The 16,318-nt window shown below is 42.2% G+C and overlaps 1 protein-coding gene across 4 annotated transcripts in view; it reads right to left on the bottom strand.

The window, feature by feature from the left end:
* Nucleotides 1-978: 978 nt before the first annotated feature.
* Nucleotides 979-16,318, bottom strand: part of SPMIP3 (sperm microtubule inner protein 3) — a 29,812-nt gene continuing 14,472 nt past the window's right edge. For 3 of the 4 annotated variants that reach the window (XM_059146195.1, XM_059146196.1, XM_059146197.1), the window contains 3 exons: nucleotides 15,848-15,943; nucleotides 9,030-9,202; nucleotides 983-1,506 (listed from right to left, as the gene is read on the bottom strand). In XM_059146195.1, coding sequence (XP_059002178.1) covers nucleotides 1,415-1,506; nucleotides 9,030-9,202; nucleotides 15,848-15,943 — 361 coding nt within the window. In that variant the 3' untranslated portion in view covers nucleotides 983-1,414. Of the gene's footprint in view, nucleotides 1,507-9,029; nucleotides 9,203-15,847; nucleotides 15,944-16,318 lie in introns of all 4 variants that reach the window. The other variant, XM_059146198.1, reaches the window with a different exon arrangement.

Here is a 16,318-nt window from a genome sequence, read left to right as displayed (position 1 = left end):
GAAGTTTCTGGTCCCTTGATGATTTTCTCTTATTTTTTCTGTTCTGTCTCTAGGATGCTTATTAGTCAGATGATGGACCCCCTAATTTATTGTTCTATCTCTTATTTTTTTTTATTTTTATTTTTAAAAAGATTATTGTGAGAGAGAGAGAGAGCAAGAGAGAGAGCGCGCACTTGAGTGGGGGTGGGGAACAGCAGTTGGGAGGGAGAAGAAGGGGGTCAGAATCTCAAGCAGACTTCCCTCTGGGTGTGGACCCTGATGTGGAGCTTGATCTCATGATCTGAGCGGAAACCAAGAGGCAGACACTTAACAGACTGAGCCACCCAGGTGCCCCTCTGTGTCTCTTTTACAACAAAAATCTTCTTTGCCTTTCTATTCCATAAAGAGTTTTTCAGATTTTTCTTCCAGTGCTGTCAGATTTTTAATTTTAGCAATCATAGTTTTCATTTCCAAGAGCTTTGGAAAGATCGTTCATGTTAGTGGATGTCATTATTTTGAGGCATCCTTTGTCAGATGACAATGTTACTCTGTTAGCTTTGTTTAGGTTCCTTGGTGTTCCCTGAATTGTTTCCTCTGGCATCATTTCTTCTCTTTATTTTGGTCTTTGTCTTTCATGTTACATTGTTTTTCCAACTCTCAGGTGATGGTTAGCTCTTCACATCTGAGACCATGGCAATGGAACACAACCAGAAATTGTGTTCCTGGGGGAAGTTTATCAACTGGTAGGCTTCATTTTGGGGTGTTGAGTGGGGAACCAACTTGTATGTTGGGGAGTTACTAAGGGCCAGAATGTAGGATTCTTTTCTTCAGGATCCTTCATTTCTTTAGAAAAGACCCTCTAGTTTTTTGCTGGAGGAATTGATGCCCAATTGTTCAGATAGGCGTATTCACTCTCTGTGTATAGACTTTAAATTAGTCCTTTTGTATTTTACCAGTCTCATAGGTCACTACATCCACAGCAACTTTAGGGTCTGTGGTGTTGGCAGTCTTCCTTCTTGGCTACATCCCCAAGATCTTTTACTTTTTTTTTCCAGCAGTGAGTGATGCAATTATTGAACGGATAATATTCTTACCTGGTCCCCCGTATAACTGCTGGATTATATGTAAGATGGTTTGTCAGCATCGGCAATGAGACTGCTGTTGGGGCTGATGTGCGAACAGATGGCAGGTTCTCTTAAACTTGACTCTTTATTCCCTGCCCTAGGTTGATCACCTAATTCTGAAAAGAATTTGCAACAGGTAAATATTTCAGGATGGTAGCCATCTGGATACACATTTAAGTCAAAAGTCGATCTGGATACACACTTAAGTCAAAAGTTATTCGGTTATTATTTTAATCTAAAGGGGTCAACTAGGAACTCTGAATGTTGTTTTGACCAAATGCCATTGTTACGTTAATTTAAAAGGTTTTCTTTCAAAACAGCCTGTCTTCACAACAGTAGAACTCTGGCAGTGAATTTAGTGGTCTAGGATTTGATGAAATTGTGGCTAATTTCTGGTCCCAATCTGAAATTTAAAACAAATTAATGATTAGTTTTAAGACCATTCACTCCTAAATTTTAACATATGGTCAACAACAATTATGTACAATAACAAAATAATTTGGTGGATTTAAGACAAATGAATATAATATGTAAGAGATGGGGAGAAAAGGACTTGAAACTCAAAAAAAGATTATTTCTGTGTTTCGATCTCTGATCAATAGGGAGACCGTTGAATTAGGCCCAAATGTAAATAAAATTAAATCAGCCATATAAATTGGCATTTGACATCCTAATTTTAGAACCCCATACCCTTTAAACCCTACATTATTAACAGATCATTTTGTATGATGTATGTGTCAAACTTCGGTTATTACCATCCCTAAAATCATACCCACTGGAGTTCCCTTGTACTTTATAACCTCTTATCTACAGTCACAGACAGTTCTGCTGTCCAAAGGTGAGCTTTCAAGGAGGGCTGGGGGTTAAATACGTCAACCATCTTGATGAACCAAAAAGCAAGAGCGTTTCAATGATACCAGCGTAACACAAATATATTATGTGTGGTGCTGTGCACTGTGTTCAGTGTTTTACTTAGGTTAATATCCACAGTAATCCTCACAGACCCGCCCACAGTTTCACCATCCAAGAAAGATGAATGAGCTTGGCCAAGTTTATAGGATTGTGAGGGGACCCAACCCAGGATTGTCTGGCCCTAAAGTCCCTGATCTTTTCCCTGCTCTTTTCCACTGGCCACAGCACGTCAATAGCACCGAAGACGCAAACATTTCTTGAAATTAAGAATAGATAACGTTTCATTGAACCCCGGAGTATGACCAGAAATGCCATCCCTGGAAGGATTTTTTAAAATCGTATTTAGTAAAGTGTGTACCTGTCCGTAGTAAGTAACCATTTGACTTCCCGAGGCTTACTGTGGGGTTAACATAGCAACTCTGACCTTCTGGAGGGTTTCACTGTGTTTCAGGGAAATATATCTAAGTGGCTTAGGAGTGTGAGGAATCCCATTCACCAGCCTCAGTGATCCTTGGTCAGAGTTGCCGTGGAGCGGAATGACCCATTCATTTAACAAGGTAAATTCAACAGACTTTTGTGGGGATTCCTTCTGAACCTCCATGCCCACAGACAGTAGATGCTATCGAGCCTGAGAAATGCTATGCAAATTTGGGGTAGGGAATACTATGGAGAGGACGTGTGAAATGATCTTTGGGATTTCCTTACCATTTGATAAAGTGAAATTATTGTTCTTGTGGAATTGTGGGGGTGACATCTTTGGAAGTCATCATCGAAAAACAAAATGAATAATTAATTTAGAACTACAGAGAAAATTTAACCAACTTGCTGAATCCCATTTACTCCAGCTACTTTAATAATTTAATATCATTTAATATTTTCACTTTGAACAATTTAAGAGATTTTCAAGGATAACTTTGATTCTATGTGATTATTACTTTAGGCCTTGGTTTTAGAACTTAATTCCTATGTATGATACAATTCCATTGCCTTGGGTTTTTTGTTTTTGTTTTTTGGCATGTGCTGATTCTTTGATCAGTAATAATATAATGGCTAACTTTTTTTTTTGAAGGGTTATAAATGTTACAGGCAGAATGCTAAAGTCTTTACATGGATATCTCAGTTCTCTTAGGTAGATACTATATTTATCCTTTCGCAGATGAGAGAATGGAAGTTCAGAGAATCTAAGGGTCACACTGCTATTGAGAACATACATTTTATTTTTGAAGAATGAGTTCTTTTAAGTATTTGGTGCCAGGATGAGGAATACAAGGACAATTTTTGTCTGAGGGGCCATCCTAATCCTCCCAAGCTCAAGTTCTCTGAGGACAAAGTCTTCATTTCTTACACTGTGTCTTGCCCATAGTCTGCGTTGCCTAAATGTTCTCTAAAGAACATTTTTTTACTGAAGAAGAACTTCTTGCGTAATAACTGTGATCTATCTTGATCTCAATTTAATCTGTTTCTCACCAATTCCCAAAAAAGAAATAAGAACTGACCATGAAATGCAAATCAGTCCTAAGCCCTGCCTTTAAAATCTGATCCCAAAGACTGGTCAGATGGTCAAGGGAAAAAAACCCACCACCTTGATACACAAATTACCATCCATCTTACTCTGTGAGGAGCCCTTCCCCCAAAAGACTCCTTCAAGAGTCAGCTTCCTGGTTCAAACCAATGCTTGACTGAGCCCCTGCTGTGTTTGCTCTCAGTGCTCAGATTTATGACCTCTCTCTCCTGGGTCTTGCCTGCCTGACTGTTGTTTACAAAACAATGGCCAACCAAGTATCTGGCAAATCCATCCAATTCTCCACTGTTCCCAGCTATCATCAGCCACAAACCACTGCTTCCTAAACTTGGCTGCATGGTGGGATTAATCTGGCAAGTTTTTTAAGGTATTGATGCCTAGGACCACCCTCTCCCAGCGGGAGATCCTGGTTTGAACGGTCTGGGTCTGTCCTGGGCATTGGGATTGCGAAAAGTGATGTCACTGAGGTCAAGAACATTTAGCCTAACCGTTGCCATGGCCTCCTGACTCACCATATTCGATCTCTGCCCCACCCGACTCCCCAGCCTGCCTCCTTTTCCTTCTCCACGGTTAGAGCAATCTTCTCAAAATGTGTTTTTAATCATGTCACCTCTGTCCTCCTTCCAGAGTTTTGGCTGGTTTCCCATTAATCTCAGCCCAGAGTTGTCACAGCTGAAAATGACCTGTAGACCCTCTCTTTGTTCGAGCCTCAGCCAGCTCCACCCTTCCTGACTTCAGTGCTTTCGTCTATTTCGTTGGTACTTTTTTTTAGTTCCTCAAATATGTCACGCCCGTACCACAGGGCTTTTGCACATGCCCTACTTGCGGGGAAGCTCTTCCCAGACTCCTTCCCTGGTGAACTTCTAGCTCATCATTTCCTCAGAGACTTGTTGTTGTCCCTTTCTGACTCGTTAAGTGCTCCTACGGCATCACATAAACTCTGCTTCCTAGCATGTATGGCAGGTGAAATTGTATGCTTCTTTCTCTCCTCGTTCCCCACTGAAGCCTCCTGAACATAGAGACTTTGTGTCTATTTTTGCTTGATGTGGTATTGCCAAAACCTTGCACAATGCCTGCCATCCACGTAGGCTCTCCAATTATTTACTGAAAGAACACAGATGAATGAATCAAAGTGCTCTCGACAGCAGATCTATCACCAAGCCCCACTGATGTCACCTCCAAAATATCTCTGGAATCCATTCATTCTTTTTCGTCTTCCCCGCTGCTCCAAGCTGCCATCATCTCTGTTCTAAACTAGTAAACGGTTCCCTCACTGGCCTGCCTGCCCTGCCTCCTGTTCATCTCCAAACAGGGTCTTAGCAGCAGCCAGAGTGATCTTTTAAAAATACAAACGACAGGGCCCCCCTCTCTTGGAAACCCGTTCAGATCTTCCCTTTGGGCTTGGACTGGAACCCGGGCGTCTTACCACGCATACCCTCACTGACTACACACCAGCTCTGCTGTCTCCTTTCTGTTCCTCAAACACGTTGAGGCCTTTCCTGCTTTCAAGCTTTCACGCTTTCTGCTCCTTTAAATGCTCTTCATGTGACTCATTGCTATTTTCCAGGGCTCAGCTAAAACCGTATAGAGGTTTTTTTTTTTTCCCCTGACAGCACTATTAAAAGTAATTTCCCTTAGCCGCACTTATCACCCTGCTTATTTCCCTTACAGCCCTACTACAGTCTATAATTTTTTTTTAAAGATTTTTATTTATTTATTTGACAGAGAGAGACACAGCTAGAGAAGGAACAAAGCAGAGGGACTGGGAGAAGAAGAAGCAGGCCCCTGCAAAGCAGGGAGTCCAATGCGGGGCTTGATCTCAGGACTCTGGGATCATGACCTGAGCCAAAGGCAGATGCTTGATGACTGAGCCACCCAGGCGCCCCCAGTCTATAATTTTTTAAAAAATGTCCTTGATTATGCTCTGTACCTCACCCCCTCCCCAAAGAATGTCAGCTTCTTGAGAGCAGGTATCTTGTCAACTCCCACCAGACATACAGTGTCTAGTTCATAATGGGTGCCAATGAGCGAATCATCTCACGGTTGCCGGCTTCCAAGATGGATCCCAGTAATTCTCACCCCCTGGCATCCGTGCCTTGTATCATCCCCTGGCACACTGCCTTAGGGTTGGCTGTGTGTGACTGGTAGGACACCTCAGAAGTGACAGTGTGTGACTTCTGAGCCTAGGTCATAAAAGGCATTGCAGTTTGGCCATTCTGGGGCAGAACCCATGGCACCCCTGTGGGGAGCCCTCTCGGAAAGGCACTGAGACCCCCATCACCAGCCAGCATATGAGTGACGGCCGTGTGAATGAGCCACCTTGGACATGGGTCCTCCGGCCCCAGTCAAGCCTTCAGATGATAGAGGGCTCACTGACATCTGGCTGACCCCTTGAAAGACCTGAGCCCGAACTGCCCAGCTAAAAGATAGATATCATCATCATTCATCTTCTAAGTCACTAGGCCTTGGAATGCTACGTTACTCCAGGAAAGATAACAAATGTGCACTCAATCTGTGGTTCAGTGACTGGAGCCATGAATATTTCAACATAAATTACCTCTTGAATGGGTTAGGCCTCAGACCTCCCCGGGGAGGGGACTGTTGGACCCTGTTCCTATCTTAAGTTTCCTGCCTGTGCCGTCCAGCACCTCATTCCAGTTGTCTGTGGATGCCAACTTGACACTTCTGCCGAAAACGGTGCTTTCTATCAGAGGCACCGACAATTGTGCCAGACGTGGATAGCAATGAGCTTTAATTTCTCTCTTCTCTCTCATGAATTCTCTCTTAATACCACCTTTCCCACTCCAGATCCTACACCACGTGAGTCTTCTTCCCATTTCCCACGAAGCCTCCTCAGTTCAATTCAAGAGCAAGGGTTGGGAGTGCAACAAATCTGGATGACCTGAATGGACGACTTATCAGCTTGAGGAAGTTTCCTGAAGTCTCTAAGACTCAGTTTTCTCTTCTGCTACATGCAGTAAATAATAATACCTCTTTTCACGGTGTTAGGACTCACGGCAACCACGAGTGTGGACACATGTGTGTATACCCCTTAGCACAGTTCTTGGCACAGGACAGATACTTTAAATAGTAAAAATTTATCCTAAAATGCAGACATTGAATTTCCATTCTACACAGGCACAGGCAAGTTCAGAGGAGCTGAGTGTCTTGCTCAACACTGCAGAGCTAGAATGTGCAGGCCAGCGGCCCCCAAGGCCCGAGTCCTGCCCACGCTTCCACAGCTCCATCCTGCCTGACTGCCAACGTAGTCGTGCCTTCTCCAACCCATCGTGAGCAGGCCGACCCACCAACAGCCTCCGAGGCTGCCTGGGCTCTTCCTTGATGGGTCCCAATGAAACTTTCCAGACTCCCTTCTTAACTCCTCTTCAGTTCCAGCCATTCTGTCCTACTCTGCCAACTGCATGGGATCCCCCACTCCCTCCTCCTCCTGCCTGGTCCAGACAGGCCAGCGTCCTCGTGTCTGGCATGCCCCCCGCCCCCCCCCCCACCCTCCACAAGGCTCACCCCTCTAGCTGCAGGGTCCCTGTCTGCAGTGTGCACCACTTCTCTGCCTCAGACCTCATCCAGTGGGGCCCAGCTGGGGTCCCCATGGCCTCATGTTCTAGACCCATCTTCCTACTCTGCTAGTTGCTTCTCAATCATTCAGTGATAGGCTGATGGTTTCTTCATCTTCCCGATCAGACTGGGAACTTCCCGTGGACTTGGACTTGTGTTTGCCTCCTCCCCCTGGCACCCAGCATGGTGCTAGGGACACAGGAGATGGTAAATATCAAACCCCTTTGCTAAACACTCACCTGGGGCTGTAGGTTTGGAAAGAATTAGGAATTGTCTAAAACAAGCACGGGAGAAAACCTTCTATGTCCGTCTAACTGGAGTCCCTCATAGCAGAGCTGTTGTAAAGAAGGTCCTGTTTACTATCGTTTTGGTAACTCAAGGCTCACCCAAACTCCCACGTGGCAGGGGAGACGATTTCCTACTCAGTCAGTCTTGGAAGGGCAAGCGCTGCTTAGCCAGTTTTGTGGGGACAGGATCCCCACTGACACCTCCTGACCACCAATTCTTTCCAGCTGCTCAGTACCTGGAGGCTTCTGTTCCCCCACCCAGGCCTCACCCTTCAGCCCCTAACGGGCACTCCCACCCACTCCAACCTTCTTTAATAGCGCCCTCCCGGGGCCCCCTGGGGGATGCCCACTTGCACCATCCCTCACTCCCTCCTGGCACCTCCTTCCCTAAACGAGCTTATCTCAGCTACCAGCTCCCTCTCCTCTCCGCTCCCTTCTCAGCCTCCAATCCTCTCCCCTCCCAGACCCCAGCTCTTCACGGCTGGTAACCTCGTCAGCCAGATGCCTCCTGCCCATTTCCGCCCCATCCGGCTTCCTCTACTGCCCCTCTCCGTGGCTCCACTGTCTGGAGAATGCCTGGTTCCATCTGCTTCCCGTCTTCCTGGTTGCTGTGATTCCTGGTTCCCTTGGGACCTGAGCCCCATCTCTGGCCCAGCACTCCATCTAGGCCTCTGCCCTTTACAGGGGAGAACAGAAGGAAGGGCCTATCCTTCTCACCCCCAGCCGCCAACCCCCCTGTCCTATGCATTTCCTTGTTCTTGTTCAAGCAAAAAGAAAGAAAATTATTAAATAAATAGTAATGCAAATGACTCTCAGCTGTGACAAAGGCAGTACTGCTTAAGGATCAAGCACAGAATTCTACATTTCAAATGGCTTTGGTCTGAATTCTGCTTCTCCCACCTACTGCGCTGTGATCTGAGGCTGCTTAATTAATTGCAAATCTGCAACTTGATCTCCTTTATTGTAAAATGGGGTAAGTAATAACACTTACCTTAAAAGCTCTTAGGGGAACAAAATATGTGTCTGCCACAGTGTAAGAGCCCCCAGAAATGGTGAGATTTGCTCATTTAGAAAGTCTGTCAATGCAGCAACTCCTCCCACTTGCTAAAATTCAAAGCATCAATGACAACAGGAATACAAGTAATGTCTACATCGGTGCCCACGTGTGTACCTCCAGGGTCACATGGTGTGGGGGCTTGGTTGTTCATATTCACACATGTTGCAACATAGACGGAAATTAGAATCTTTGAAATATGTCTTCAAATGTCAAATAATTGTCATAAAGCCATTTAAAATGGGAGCATAAGAAAGAAAAAAAATTTCCCTCAATAATACGTTTAGGCACAATAAGGAATCTGCTGAGGAAAAGGGGCTCAGTGAGATGTAGTCACACTTGAGTATGCTTCCTACCAAGAACATTTGTGCATTTTTATCCATGATTCCATAAGGAGCTAGAAAAAAGAGGAGAGGAGGAAGCAGCCTTGGTTCAGTCTCAAAATTCTTCCTGCACTAGGCACACATGAATGCTTTCCCCCAGTTTGACTGGTCCCTGATGGCAGCGAACCCACGAGAAAGGCTCATCTGAGGGGAGGTTGATCTCAGAGAGTAAGAGCGGTTGACCTGACTTACCGATCTTGTAAAATGGCAGAGAATAGTTTCTTTGGTAGGTGGTTTCTTTATACCATGCCTCAGCAGGCTTTGAATGTCTTCGGAAACAAATATATCGAATGAGAGTTTGTTGGTCTAGTTGAGGCTGAATCAGACTTTCTCTCTGGGGTGGGATTGTCAAGTCTATGAGAGGTCTAAATGAAAATAGAAAGAGCTTACTGACCACCCAGTAGAAGAAAAGCATTCCATGTTCTCATCAGCCGAGATCCATTCTCTGGAAATGGCCAGGAGGCTACCGAGATGCCATTGGCAAGACTCCATAGCTCCAGGGTCAGCCCAGCAGTTTTCAGTGGGTGGCTCGGGGATCCTGGTTCCCTGCTCCCCTGCTTTAATATCCCTCCTCCTGTCCAGTCACAGGTTACAGAAGGTGACCTGCATCAAAACTTCTGTAGGGTCTGCTCATGTGTGGCTACTTCCTATACTCCAGATCTCCCCAATACCCTTTCCCACTGTAATTTTTCAGTATAACTGAAATCAGTTATAACTTTCCTGTAGCTCCACTCAGATAACTACCCTCTAAAGGTAAAAATAAAGAAGAATCAGTGTGTAATGAGGGAATAGCTTCATGCAATTCTGGGAATACACATTCACTGGGCAACTTGTGGGAGAATACTTTGGTGATGAGTATTGATATCCCTAAAATGTGCATATACCTTGTCACAGCAATTCCAGAAAGTAGGAAAGTCAGCAAAGACTTAGCTCCTAGAAAGCTCACCAACGTATTTTATGATCATAAAGGAATGGATACAATCTTCATGTGAAAAAAAGGGGGATTATTTAGAAAATGATATATATAAGAGTACCCTACCTACATTTTATTTATAAAATGAATATATATAAGAGTACCCTACCACCGCTAAAAGTGGTGCTGTAGAATTATAAATTTTGAGACGGGAAAGAGTCTACAATACAGAGTTAGGTCTAAACATAGGTTTCAGTTGAATCGAACACTTTAAATGGATGAGTTGTATGGGATGTGAATGATCTCAAAACTATTATAAAGAACAAGGTTTCAATCAATAAAATATTATCAATCTGAATTCAATAATACATTAAAAGGATCATACACCATAATCAAGTGGGATTTATTCCTGGGCTGTAGGGATGGTTCAACATCTGTAAGTCAATCAACAAAATACGCCACATTAACAAATTGAAGGATAAAAACCATACAATCATCTCAATAGATGCAAAAAAATTTTTGACAAAATTCAACATCTATTTGTGATTTTTAAAAAACTGTCAACAATGTGGGTATCAAGGGAACATATTTCAGTGTAATGAGAGGCCGTATAGGACAAGCTCACAGCTAACATCATACTCAAAGGTTGAAAGTTGTAAGCTTTTCTTCTAAGATCAGAAATAAGACAAGGATGCTCACCCTCACCACTTTTATTCGACATAGTTTTGGAAGTCCCATCCAGAGCAATTGGGCAAGGAAAAGAAATAAAGGGTATCCCAATAGGAAAAAAAGAAGTAAACTGTCTCTATTTGCTAATAACATCATTGTATGTAGACTCCACAAAAAAACCTGTTAGAACTAATAAAGGAATTCAGTATGGACTCCTGGGTGGCTCAGTTGTTAAGCATCTGCTTTCAGCTCAGGTCATGATCCCAGGGCCCTGGGATCAAGCCCTGTGTTGGGCTCCCTGCTCAGTGGGAAGCCTGCTTCTCCTCCCATTCCCCCTGTTTGTATTCCCTCTCTCGCTGTGTCTCTCTCTGTCAAATAAATAAATAAAATCTCAAAAAATTAAAAAAAAATAAAGGAATTCAGTAAAGTTGCAGGTACAAAATCAATATACAAAAATTTATTGGATTTCTATGCACTAACAAGGAACTATCAGAGAAATTAAGGCAACAATCCCATTTACAATTGCATCAAAACAATAAAATACTTAGGAGTAAATTTAACCAGGTGAAAGAACTGTAATCTGAAAGCTGTAAGGCATTGATAAAAGAAATGGGAAAAAGCACAAATAGATGGGAAGATAGTCTGTGCTCATGAGTTGGAAGAATTAATATTGCTAAAGTGGTCATACTATCAAAGCAACCTACATTTTCAATGCAACCCCTATCAAAATTCCAGACATTTTTCATAGAACTAGAACAAAGAATCCTAAAATTTGACCCATAAAAGACCAAAATAGCCAAAGCAATCTTGAGAAAGAAGAACATAGAAGAGATATCATCCTTCCTGATTTCATATTATAAACTACAGTAATCAAAACAGTATACTATTGGAATAAAAATAGACACATAGATCAGCAGAACAGAACAGTGAACACAGACATAAACCCACATCGATGTAGTCAATTAATTTATGACAAGGGAACCAAAAGTATACATTGGGGAAAGGATAGGATAGTTTCTTCAATAAGTAGTGTTGGGAAACTGGAAAGCCACATGCAACAGATAAAACTATTTTATAACATACACAAAACTCAACTCAAAATAGGTTAAAGACATGAAGATAAGACCTAAAACCATAAAACTCTTAGAAGAAAACATAGGGAGTAAATTCCTTAACATCAATCTTGGCAAGGATTTTTTTTTTTGGATTTGACACCAAAAGGAAAGGCAACAAAAACAAAAATAAATGGGACTACATCAAATTTAAAAGCTTTTATTGCACAGTAAAGGAAGCAAAAAAAAAAAAAAGAAGGCAGCCTGCAGAATGGCAGAAAATATTTGCCCATCATAGATCTGATAAGGACTTAATATCCAAAATACCTCAGTAACTCCTTCAACTCAATAGCAAAAATACAGTATGATTAAAAAATGGGCAGAGAATCTGAATAGACATTGTTTTTCCAAAGAAGATGTACAGAGGGCAAACAGGTTCATGAAGAGGGCTCCAAGTCACTAATTGCCAGGGAAATGCAAATGGAAACCACGCTGAGCTATCATATCAGCTCACAGCCCTTAGAATGGCTGTTGTCAAAATGGCAAGAGATAAGAAGTGTTGGCAAAAAAAAAGAAAGAAAGAAAGAAAGAAAAAAGAAAAAAAGGAACCCTCGTGCACTGTTGGCAGGAATGCAGCCCTGTGGAAAGTATGTGGGTTCTCAAAACATGAAAAATAGAGCTATCATATGATCCAGTAATTCCACTTCTGGATGTTTATCAGAAAAAAAAAATGAAATTCCTATCTCAAACAGATAGCTGCACCCCCACGTTCATTGTGGTGTTATTGGCAAAGGCCAAGACACAGAAACCATCGAAGTGGTCATTGACGGATGAATGGGTGGAGATGGTGTGTATGCGTATAAAATGGAATACTCTTCAGCCACGAAAAGAAGGAAAACCTACCATTTGCTGCAACAGGGATGGACCTTGAGAACATTGTGCCAAGTGAAATGTCAAATAGAGAAAGACAAGTACTGTATGATCTCACTTAAATGTGGAATATAAAACAACAAATGCATCGAGAACAGAATGCTGGTTGCCAGAGGCAGAGCTGGGGGATGGGGAAAACAGGGGGAAGGAGGTCACAAGGGATAAACTTCCAGAAAGTTCTGGAAATATAATGTGCTGTATGGTGATTATAGTTAATCATACTGTATTGTGTATTTGGGAGGTGCTAAGACAATAGATCTTAAGAGTTTCATCATGAGTGAAAAGATTTACAGCTCTATGCAGTGACAGATATAAACAAAATTTATTGTAATAATCATTTCACAATATGTACATATATTAAATCATTATGTTGTACACCCTAAAAGAATACAATGTTATATGTCAACACTATCCCAATAAACTAGGGAAAAAAGGGTTTCAAGAGGTTAAAGCCTCTGCCTTCCGCCGAGGTCATAAATAAAATCTTTGAAAAAATACTATTCATTCCATTTTGTGTAGATCTGGAATAGTCTGCATGATTATCTCTGAGTGTGACACTATGGGTAATTTCAATTCTTTTTTTATTAATGTTTTCTGAATGTTATAATAAACATGTATATCTTTAAATTTTATTTTATTTTCCTTTTTTTTTTTTTTTTTTTTTTGAGTAATCTCTACTCCTAATGTGGGGCTTGAACTCAAGACCCAGAGACTGAGAGTCACACGCTCTACGGACTGAGCCAGCCAGGCACCCGAACATGGGTATTTTTGAACTATAAAATATATGAAATGAGCAGCTATAGGTGTGAAAAATATTAGATGTTGGGTGAGATTTAGGAACATCTAAACCCAATCATTTATTAGTAGGATGTAGCCTTACTTGATGGGATCACCATGATTAATCACATTTATTTATTTATTTATTTAATACAGATTTTTATTTATTTATTTGACAGACAGAGATCACAAGTAGGCAGAGAGGCAGGCAGAGAGAGAGAGAAGGAAGCAGGCTCCCTGCTGAGCAGAGAGCCCGATGTGGGGCTCCATCCCAGGACCCTGAGACCATGACCTGAGCCAAAGGCAGAGGCTTAACCCACTGTGCGCCCCCAGGCGCCCCGATTAATCACATTTAAATGAGGGGATTGAAACTATATAATCATAATGTATTGTGATTCCATATTCGGGTTAAAAACTTGATTATAATGGGCCTTCTTCAATGAGTGGTTAGCAGAAATGGATAAGTTCTGTCCAAAGTTCAGGAAAAGCAACGGCTATGGTTTGGGTGCGATACTGGTTGGGGGTGGGGAGTGGGGGGTGGAGGAGTATCTGGTGTGTGGCTGGGGCTCCATGGTTCATCACCTTGGAGAAGCATCGAGAATTCCCGCCCACCTCTACTTGCTCTTATTTTATGCTTAACAGGCACTGGGTCCTGTAAAGTGGCTACCCTAAATGGTGGACAGGAACACTCCTTTCCCTACAGGGGCATGCCCCACAGCCCCGCAACGATCAAACATCAGTTGCCTGACCAACAGGTCAGTCCTTTGTGAAGTTGGGTTCTGTGTAACCATCCCGGATGTCTGGTCACTTCTGTGCCTGGCTTCGGAACCACATCCTGGTGATTGTCCCTAGATCTCTACCCCTGCTGGACTGGCAGCCCACTCTGCCTTCGCCTTGGGTGTTTCTATGGAACCAGAAGAGTCGCCATTTTCAAGTAATACATCAGTGTCCCGAAGATAAGACTTTCATTCAAAGGATCCGATTCTAATACTGGAAACACTAAGTTGGTAGGGGAATATATCTGGGGAAGGTAGGCCACCAGACGCCTATCAAGTTAAACTACGACCACAAAAACTGAAGATAGGACTTGTCCCAAGAACTGCATTATTTCCCGTTTTTGTTTGTTTGTTTGTTTTTGCTTTGTTTTGTTCTGGTGGAAGGAGTGGAAAGTGCTTAAGGGCTTGTCTTTTCCTTCTTCTTTTTTTTAAATTTTTTTAAAAAAGATTTTATTTATTTATTTGACAGACAGAGATCACAAGTAGGAAGAGAGGCAGGCAGAGAGAAAGAGAGGGAAGCAGACTCCCTGCTGAGCAGAGAGCCCAATGCAGGACTCGATCTCAGGACCCTGAGATCATGACCTGAGCCGAAGGCAGTGGCTTAATCCACTGAGCCACCCAGGCGCCCCGACTTTTCCTTCTTTTTAACTAGAAGCTTACTATAGTCATTGATTGGTATGTGCACTCAGTTTCCCCCTTGAGGCTCATCTTGGGCGGGCACTAGTCTCGTCAGAGTCTAGTAGAAGTAGAGTCAAGGTTTCCTCTGCCTGAGCCGTCCTATGGGGAGGACTGACATTCAGGTGCTGGGTGTTGGAGTTGGGGGTGTCGTCACAGCCCACAGAGTCCATGGGGAGAGTGCCCTGGTGGTGGGGCCGCCCTTGACAAGAGTTTAGTCTATTGTGGATCTAAATTAGAACACAAAGCCTTGAACTGAAAATCAGAAAACGTGCATAGTTCCCAGTACCAGCTTTCACACCAACCAACTGTACCTCGGGTACAAGACATGGCACTTCTCTGGGCTAAATCTTATTGACTTAATGGATCAGAATGACCTCTAACGCTACTTCTAGTTTGATCTTCTATTAAGTTAAGACTTTGTGCTGCTTAATAGATGGCATGGCTCCCTTTTCCTTACATGGAGGCTAATCTAAAGTTAACTATAGTAAAGGTGATAAAGAGAAGAAATTTGTAAAATATATTAGACAATGAACTCAAAATTAGAGCAATCATATTTCAAATGCTTGCTATGTTCTGGAATTTTACGCCAATTATTTTACCTAACAGATGAGGTAACGGACTCCAGAGGATTTAGAGAGAAGGTTGCTCATGATCAACCATTTCAAAATTTAACTCAAATTGTGGCTCCTAACTACTATGGTTTCTAGCCTCTCCAAACTAGAAAATAATATTGAAGTGACTGTTTTTTATTTTTTCCTTTTCTTCTTAAAAATCACATCTGGAAAGGCAGAAACCAGTTAGGCCAAATTCACAATTTTACTGAGAAGGAAACTGAGTCTCAGGAAGGGTAAGTTTTCTGAACAAGGTGAAACTCTGAACTCATGATGTTTCTTAAATTTCTTTGATGATTTCATAACATTCTATATTTATTGTTGATTATAAAAGTAACACATGTTCATTAGAGAAAATCTGGAAAATGGAGAAAAAGGTAAAAAATAAAATCAAATACTGCCCTCTTACCATTCAGAAAAAGCCATTGTTAACAGTTTGGTGTAGCTCCTTCCACATTTTTTGAATTCATTAAGTAACAATTATTAGTATCTGTTCTTTTTACAATTATGACTACAATTTGTGACTCCCATTTTTTTTTTCACTTATCCTTCTCGCTTTAGTGAAATTTTTGAGAACTAAGATTTGGTTGGGAAGGTGTCTTACCTGGGGTGTCTCTTCCTACTAGAATCAAAATGGACTCTTGCCAGCTGCCCGGGGTAATATCCTTGGACGTCCTTTCCCTGATGAGTGATGAATATACTAGTAGAGAAAGTAAGAGGGGGATTAAAAAAAAAAAATAAAAAAGAAGTTACTACCATTAGTTCTTTACAGAAGAATGTCACTTGTGGCCTGATAAAAAATTCCATGCCCTTTGCCCCTGGTTCCTGGCACGGAGCTCTTGGAACCCATGGAATTTCTTTCTTGACGGAAGTATCTTCTCTTACTCATTTTTCAGGATTTGGTTCTCAAGATTCATAAGGAAATATTCGTCTTGTCAGGTATTAGTTTCAAAATATGAGAAAAAGAAATAAGAAGCCATATAAAACCAGGGGGGCAAATGCTGATAATTGTTACAATGTGAAAATGGATAAATGGGTGTTCCTTATGCTGATTTTTTTTTCTACTTTGGGTAGA

The sequence above is a fragment of the Mustela lutreola genome, chromosome 14, assembly GCF_030435805.1.
Source record: "Mustela lutreola isolate mMusLut2 chromosome 14, mMusLut2.pri, whole genome shotgun sequence".
NCBI lineage: Eukaryota > Metazoa > Chordata > Mammalia > Carnivora > Mustelidae > Mustela > Mustela lutreola.
The sequence above is the reverse complement of the archived record's forward strand: the minus strand, read 5'-3'. Positions and strand labels throughout refer to the sequence as shown.